This window comes from Primulina huaijiensis, chromosome 5 (assembly GCF_012295235.1).
Source record: "Primulina huaijiensis isolate GDHJ02 chromosome 5, ASM1229523v2, whole genome shotgun sequence".
In the NCBI taxonomy this organism is placed as follows: Eukaryota; Viridiplantae; Streptophyta; class Magnoliopsida; order Lamiales; family Gesneriaceae; genus Primulina; species Primulina huaijiensis.
Window position 1 is genome coordinate 7481174 of NC_133310.1, and position 9110 is coordinate 7490283.

The 9110-nt window shown below is 33.0% G+C and overlaps 1 protein-coding gene across 1 annotated transcript; it reads right to left on the reverse strand.

Moving 5' to 3' along the window:
* Positions 1–4600: 4600 nt before the first annotated feature.
* On the reverse strand, positions 4601–8329 carry LOC140976587 (protein trichome birefringence-like 33). Its single transcript, XM_073440823.1, is given in 5 exon segments — positions 4601–5190; positions 5894–6052; positions 6157–6579; positions 7566–7782; positions 7978–8329. Coding segments are annotated over 5 exon segments (1344 nt in total). The 5' UTR covers positions 8183–8329; the 3' UTR covers positions 4601–4850.
* Positions 8330–9110: the final 781 nt, after the last annotated feature.

Genomic DNA, 9110 nt, shown 5'->3' on the forward strand with positions numbered 1-9110 from the left:
ACAACTTTTTCATCGAGTAAACACTTTGTGGAAGTGTGGTTTTTTCTGGAAGCATGTCACCTAAAATCTTAAGGAGCTCATTGAAACTACTGTCAATGTGACCATTGGTAGACTTTTAATTGTATAATGTGACAGATACTGACAACTTTGTATAAGTCGTACATCAGGGGAAGAGAGGAGTTTCTGCATCTTCTAATAAATCAGTAAACTCATAATCTCTTGCGTCAGACGTAGTGTGTCCAACCTCTTCATCTGAGACAAATGCATCCCTATATAAGTGAAATGCACTTTCATCATCCGCTTCTTGAACTCCTCCTAAACTACCTTCACCTTCAAATGGTGATGTATCAGTTTCACCATGGAAGAACCAAATCGTGTGAGAAGGATCGAACCCCTTGAATATTAAGTGCTCATACACTTTGTCAAATGTCATTACAACGTATGCAAGGACATAATATTATGTCACGTGTTTTGGCGTAGTCCTTGGCTTGTGCAAGAAATTTTTGAACCCCTTCTTCATACTCGGGTAGAAGTCTCGAAGGCAAATGAATCCATTCTTTATCCATTTCGTAAATGACCCAAACATTAACATTCAAATTAATATATGACTTCAAATAATTTTCATTACTTCATAAATAAAATGAGAAAATGAATAAAAATATAACCTCAACTTCTGCCATAAATATTAAAAACTAGCCACAAAATTGTTAAAGTAGATTTAATTCAAATCCAAAAAAAAATTTACTTGTCATCTAGCTCTAATATTAGCCACATAAATTCAAGACCAATAATGCAAAATTTAGAACCTAAAGATTCATCAAGCAATACACTTAATATATGGAAAAGAAATAGCACCAACACCAAGAAATGTGATTTTTCAAAAGGACAATTAATATTGCGAATCAAAAAAAATGAAAGGAAAGCTTCTTTTTTATTTTATTTTTTTTAAGATAAGAAAAATAAATTCTTTCAATAACATACATCATTAATTGGCCCATAGGTTGTGGAGACAGGGGATGGGAAGTGCACGCTTTTATGATTAGGAAATTTATTTTTTTCAACTTCATTAACTTACGTGAAATAGAATGCATCCAATTTTAACAGTAAAACCAAATCTAGGAATATAATGTTGTCCGAAACATTTTTTCTCTTTTACTATAATAAATTTCTTTTACACTACAAAAGTTAATTAAATACTCATAAATCAGCGAAAAGTAAGCAATAAAAAAGAATGGAACCTGTGTTTCTGGGAGAGCAGCTTGTTCTCGTTGATCTTATGCGCTGCCACGAGTTGAACTAGAACTATAATGCAAGAAAACAAAGCAATTGATCGAAAAGCCATAATTTTTGTGTCACTTGAGAAAAAAAGAAGAGAAACACACAAATTAAGGGATGCTTAAGAAATTTGTTTATGCTTAAGAAATATGTGTTAAAACCAAGTAGTCATGGATATTAATATGAAATTTTTGTGTCACTTCTAGATAATTTCCAAACCTCTTTATAGCCTCACATGTAACTTAAGAATATCTTGAAAGAGGAAACAACATATAGGATATAATTATGATTTTTAAATCTAAACCACTCGACACTTGTTTAAAATTGTAGACATGGGGGCTCCACCCGACCCACCAAAATAGACGTTATAATTATGATTGTAAAATCTTGATTCTTGATAGGTGATTGTCTCCAATTTAAATATTAATTAAGTGGATGAGATTTAAATTAATTTTGTTTGTTTTTTCAAAAAAAACAAAATACATCTTTGATGTAAAAAGTAATGTTAAATATTATCGTGGAAGGATACTATTATGATCAAGAATTAAGAATTTTCTTGATCGAACTAACAACTCATACAAATGTAACTACATCAATGAATCTAGGTAATAATTAATCATTTTTCATAGTTATATTTCACCCCTATTCAACAACCCCAACAACCACGTTTAAAGATGATATTTAAAAATTTTCCCAATTATTATCATGTAAAATATCTACGTGACACACCGTGATGCAAATATGTGGCAGAGGGAAGGAGACTAGATTGGCTGGCAAAGATTTTTGTGAGGATTACATTAAAATGGGAGGGGACAAAAACATATAATGATATGAAATTATCTATGTGACACACAAGCGATGCAAATAACAATAGAGCCCCAGGTAAAGATCACTTGGCCAATCGTGGATAATCCTTGTCGCAAAAGAGCTTCAACTGGTATATTCGCCCTTCATGTACAGACTAACAGGAAAAAGATTTCAACACATTCGAGTTATTGGGATGGATTAGGTGAAAAATATTTAACAAACTACAGTCAGCTCAACATTTAATGGGGGCAATATGCATTAGAAATCTTGTACTCTCGAGAATTGAAAGCACACTTGCTGAAATTAGAGCCATTCTACTGAAATATGATCACAATCTACAACTAAAGGGATTACAGTGTAAAATATTTTTTAAGGAGTATAAAAGTTTGTAAGATGAAAGTCAAGTACTAGCGCAGCGCTGTCATCTAATGTAGCATTAAACTTTTAGTGTGATTCATCCCAACACAAACGGATGAATTCATATCCACTGAACAATCGCCACGGGCAATGGCTTCTAGCATTACTAACTAACAGAACTTAAACCTAAAAACTAATCCAGTTAGCATTATTAACTAACAGAACTTAAACCTAAAAACTAATCCACTTAGCATGTTCAACCATGTTTGAACATAAAACTGAAGGATCTATGATTTTCGACCACATCTAAAAAGAAAATCTTCTAAACCAAAAAAACAATCTTGCACACAAAGATTCAAGAGAAAAACAAATATTTTCTGGGAAACGGCTAAAGAACCTGAGAGAAAGCGAGATTCTGAGCAAAATCGATATGATTAATTGTGAAAAAAAATAAACATAAACGACACACAGCTGAATGATTGTAAGAAGCAAAGTGCTTGGAAAGGCGTAACCAGGGCAAACACACGACCATAAAGGGTCACGGCGAGAGACTCGCGGTTGCAGCTTGGGCGGCGTCTGATGGGATAGCAGATGGAGCAGCGACGGAGTTTGGATGGGTCGTGTAAACAGAAGGCGAAGAGGCTGGCCGTAGGCGGACGGTGAGACGGCGGTGGTAGAAGGATCCGACAATGACTGAAGCTAGGTAGAGGAGCGATGAAAATTACGAAGAAGTTTGTTAAAATTCTGACGATGAAATTGTGGATTTGAATGCAAAGGTTCAAAAATTAGAATTTTAACAAAACAGTAACACACAAATTAAGGGACGACGATTCAGAATTTTCCGATGAACGATGGGAATAAGAGAAGAAGATTGGAGGTTTTTGATCGGGAAAAAAAAAAAGAAAGGCGCGATTATTTGGGGATTTGGCGCCTCAATTGTAAAGTATTAATTTTATTGCCAATATTCACAGCATGTATTGTGCGCCGTAAATATGATTTTTAACAGCTTACTAAATGCACGTCGTTGAAATAAACAAGTTTTCTTGTAGTGAATACACACAAACTCCAGTCCAAGTTTTAAAACGGATCGATTAAGTTATGATTTGGGTCGGGTTTACGTCTAAGAATGCTTATAATTATGTTTTCGGATGATTTAAGGAGTTTGATAAGCTTCGGGTCAATTTTAGAGGTCCAGGGGTGAAACAATAATTTTTGGGTTTCTAGGGGCAAAATGATCATTTTGCACTCGGGGTGAGATTTTGGTCCTGGCAGCGCCCTGAGCACAAATATATGATATTTTAAATGTTTATGCATCATTTTTACGATTTTACGCAATTATAATAAATACGTTATATGCTTGGTTTAAATGAAAAGTTACGCATGTGCATGTTTTTATTAAGTGATGAAAATGATGATATTTCTGAAGGATGTGATTTGGTTGTGACTGACGATGTATATGTATACGATGACATGAGATATGATGAGCTGAGGGCCGGGCTCAGTGGGCTGGTAATGCTGTCGCTGATGTCCCCCGCCACTGGGTACCACGGTTTTTATATATGGATCCATCGATAGAACTGATACGAAAGTCACAACTAATTAATTGAATTCAATTAAAAAAAAATGTTTAAGTTTATGTTGATACGATGGGTTGTTTTGACACGTATATGATGACATGAGATGATATGATTTTTCACGACATGTTTCCGTTATGCTTTTAAGTTCATGAAAGTTATGTTGAGTATGATATTTTTTACTACTGTGTGCATGTATATGTACTTGCTATTCCTGGTACAGGTGTGTTGAGCCTTTAGACTCACTAGGCGTGTGTGATGCAGGTGAGTTTGATGCTAAGGAGACTGGAGGTGCCGAAGACTGAGTAGGCAGACGGGGTATGCGGTGACATCATCCGTGGACCATTATTTTTCCGCATATTGATTTATGAGTTTTGAGAGGAGTTACACATTTTATATGTTGATGATATTACGATTTTTACACGTTTACGTTTACGTTGCTTTTTGATGATGTGAATTATTTTAAACTGCGCTACTTTTATTGGCAAATAAATAAGATTATTTTAAAGGTTATTTTGTAATTGAGAGATTTTATAATAAAAAAAAACATTTCCGCATTTTAAAAACGAGTAGACGTTACACATTGATTCTCTTTTCTTCCAAGAATCGATATGCAATACACACAAACTCTTTCTAGAGATAGCGAGCTCTTCAATTTTCCAATAAAAATAATTGAATTAAACACATATATATATATATATATATATATATATATTTGTAGAAGTATATATGTTTGTCGTACCAAATTTTTTTTCCTGCTTTGATTTTGTACTCCACATGAATTTTCTAGCTGTCCACAGCTTACTGCGACCCCAATCATCCGACATGTCGATTGCATCAAGGATAAAAAAGCTTAGAATACAAGAGCTCATTCCATGTATCTTGAATCCCAGGCAGACACCAATGCACACAATCTGCGTAACTCACCGGATTCGCTATCTGTTCGGGAGTTAAAGGGCTCCACTGTTTCTTGTATATGGACGTATGTGCGTCTTTTCGGTAACTCGAAAGCTGCGTGATATTGAGAAATGTGATGGGAACCTTTGATCCACTGAAAACTTCAGAAATGACATTCATTATTGACTTTCTGCAGTCTGATCCCCAGTATGTTGGATCTTCTATCATGCTTGTTTCGTTGTAGCAGCTCCAATTTGGAAGCCCTCCCCAGTCAATACTCCTGCATTTTTCAGGATTGTAATAACAATCAATACTTAGGTTAGTTGTGAGTTCAGGTAGACTAATTAATTTAAAAAATAAATTTGACGAAAGGCCAACATTAAAAATTACCCACAAAAACATATATAAAAACTATTTTTTAGGTTAGTAATGCAATTCTACTATCAGCTGATAACAATATCCAAAATTAATCTATGTTTTTTAATTTATACAATAACTCGAGTGTCATGTTTCAAACACTCTCGTAGAGAGAGTATTTTTTGCTTCTTGACCATCTAATTCTCATAGTTGCACCATCTTGCTATTGATGGAAATTAAAGACAGCCACGTGTATTGCGATTATAAGATAGAAAGTTTACCATATAATAAAAAACTATAATTTGTAATAATACTAATGCTACTCAAATCCTTTTGATCTTGCAACCCACACCCTATTTCTTGATTAAGCAAAAATGGTAAAATCCATGTTGTAAGTTGATATAATTTTTATTTTGGTTCTCTATGGAATCAAAATTGTAAAAAGTGTTGGACGTAGTTTCAGATAGTGCTAATATGTCCAACGTCATGTCAAGACTCTTGCGAAAAGGTGACTATAAAATTATAAGAGAAGCATTGAAGTTTTTATTTTCAAGTAAAGTATATATAATAAATATAAATTTGTAATTAAATAATAATTTACCATTGTATGTATTCTACTAGCTTACTTTAGATGAGAAGGTGACATGCTAGTGAAAAAGACTCTTGTTTTCTTGGGATTCATATTTTTCTTTACCCATCTCAACATGCTCTTCATTGCCATGCCATACGCTTCCTCTGTTGGCAGCTCCACAATATCTTTTTCTTCATCTTCAAAAGAACCTTGCCTATATATGTTTTTTAATTTATAAAATAAATATACATATATATATGTACACACACAAAAACACTTATGTATGTATGTATAAACTGAGAAATTACAAGAGCTTACAAAATCTTGAAATCGAGGCCTGTCATCCACCACAGATAAGTATTGAACACAACAATATCGGCTCCTTTCCAGTGTTTTCCATGCTTGTTTATGGATCCTTTTCGAACTATTCTATCGCTTATTCTATGTATCACTGCATCATCTGAGTTTGATTCTAATAAAAAGGGAGCCCAGTAGAACTCAATCGTCGCGTNATATCCACAAGTTTAACAAAACAAATTAATTAAATAAACAAGGCCATGCATGCATACCTTGGCAGTGAAAACCGTTAGCGAACCCAAAGTTTTCATGGATTTAGCACTATCAGGTATGATGCTGTGAAGCAAACAAACCATGGAAACATACTGTCCCCGATTCAAAGAATCTCCGACGAACATCATTCGTTTCCCTCGAAGGGATTCCAACATTAAACTCGCATTGAACCTGTATATATATGACAGTTAATACAATGTCCATTAGAAATTCAAAAATTCTTTATACAAAGCAAGTCAGATTGAATTGGTAGTAATTTCCATAAGTAATATAAAAATTTCATCAATCAAATGATCAGATTGGTACTTTTATTCATCAAACTGTATAAATGTCACAATTAGTATAATCTCCACAAGAATTTTAAGAATTGTTTTGTTCTCCAAGATTTTATATAATATTTTCAAGATTTATTATTCAAATTAGAATCCTTCAAAAAAAAAAATTATTCAAATTAGAAAGTTAACAATTCCTAAAAAAAACTTAGTAATTCAAGTTATTTAATTTAATTATTAAATCGTCACTCATATCCAACTTTGTAAATTATTTTGTGTAGTGAGTAGTTAGAGCTGGTCAACAACTAGTTGGTATGACGGTAGGTCAAGACATGGACTTTCGGTGCTAAAAACCAAACAAAATATTCTCTAAAAAGATGGTATTATAAATATAAGAATTAATTAATTTATAGAACAAAAACATTATTTTCTACCGAATTTAAAAATTGTAGAGACTGATATTATTTTTTTATCTATAAATTTTATATATAATTAAGGTAATGAATTTTAAATTATTCATTTTTATTCTTTTACTTTTAAAGTTGAGATTATTTTACAATTTATGTTGTGAGTTTCAAATTCAACTTATGAGGATTTCAAATTTAACACCGATTTTTTATATATTATTTTTCAGAAAAGTCGCTTTAAAGCACGTTATGGACAATATTACTTGGAAGGTGATGCCAATAAATTAGCTAGCATTATAAGATTCTAGCAACTTAATTATGCTCGAATAATATATTAAAAATCAAACAGGTAAGTCTTAGCTAGCTAGAGTGGTGCAGAATATTTAATAATATTAATTAAAATTTATATAATACCACCTAATTATCATGTCATTATTTAAAAATATTTAAAAATAAATGAATATATAATTAACAAAACCTTTGAAGAGAACATCCAAAAGGTTGCCATCTCCAATGTTGATAGCTCATGTCCGGCCGGCCGTGTTCTTGACATGTCAACTGTGGTTGTATGTAAGGGCACTCCGACTCCTCGTAAAGCGGTCTCGACTCGTCTCGCACCCATCTTCCTTGGAATATATCGCAATCTTTTTCACTCTCTCCGATCGAAAAAGCTAATTTTTCTACTAATTTCTTCTCTAGCACCAACAAAGTAGTCACAATTATTTAAATAACTACACAAAAAATGTTAATAACTCATCGGATCAGTCGTCGAGCTAGCAATATCGTATGAGGGGGTGAAATAATTTTTTTTGATAGAGAAAATCAATTTATATATGAGAAAGAAATAGAATGGAAGACGAGCAATGGCATGTTACATTATAAGAACATACTCGTGGACGACGATATGGTTTGGTCGAGATGCAAGGGTTGATCAAAATCGAATTGGGAGCTCAATATACACCCGAAATCTTCGCCGTAGAGGATGGTAATGAAGAGGATGAAGGCTAACAGAGCAATGAGATGGGGCGAGAGGCGCCCTTTTCGGAGGAGGGTAGCCGAGGAAGAAGAAGTGGACGACGATGGTGGTGGCTTCATTTGTTTGAAGATGTTCTATTGTTGATTTGTTGTTGAAGGTGTGGATATGTGTTTATTATGGCTGAATGAATACATGTATCCAAAAGTAAGGAGAAATGTATTCTAATTCTCCTGATGAATGTACGTAGTGTATGTTCTTTAATTGGTGGATTTGAAGTGAAATCTAAGAAATAGTAACATATATTTAAAGTGTGTTAGAACACTCTAATTAGTGTATATTTTAGGGGAGAGTGGTTAGATGGTTTGTATAATTTTAGGACAAATGACCTGGCAAATCATGTCCTTTGATTTGTTATGAAATGTTTATTTTGTTAAAAGAAGTGAAAATTGAATAATTATATAATATATAATATTATAGTATAGAATGCATAGCTTTTTTTGTTATTTATTACATCATTTTCCTATATATGTATTTTTTTTTTTGGGAGTGGCTATAATTTATTGAAGTATTGTCCACGTGACATGGTAAAAGGTCCATTTTGCTTGACTTCTAAGTTAAGGGTATTCAAGAAACATGGTGAATCATTTTTTGCACTTTGATTTTTTTGGAACAATTGTAATAATTAAGTGGCTTTTTATAAAGTGGAGGATGAATGAGTGATTTGGTGTGGAAATATAATAGAGGTTTTGGTGACATTTCAATTTCCTTGTTTGGTACTTAATGAACAAAAGTAAGTTTTAATATAGTTATATCAAATTAATATTTAATGAGATATATCAAAATAGACAATTCCGCCAAAATGGCATATCGGCCCGCGCCTCACTTTGTTTCAACTTCCAGTCTTTATTTTCTTCTTAATTAATTAATGACGTCAATATTAAATTTCTTTTCGTTTATGAAATTTCTTTCATGTTAGCTTCATCTTCTTAAATTAGCTAGGTTTAAGTTATTGTCGTTTACCAGGAAATTGGGCAGGGGCAGACCACT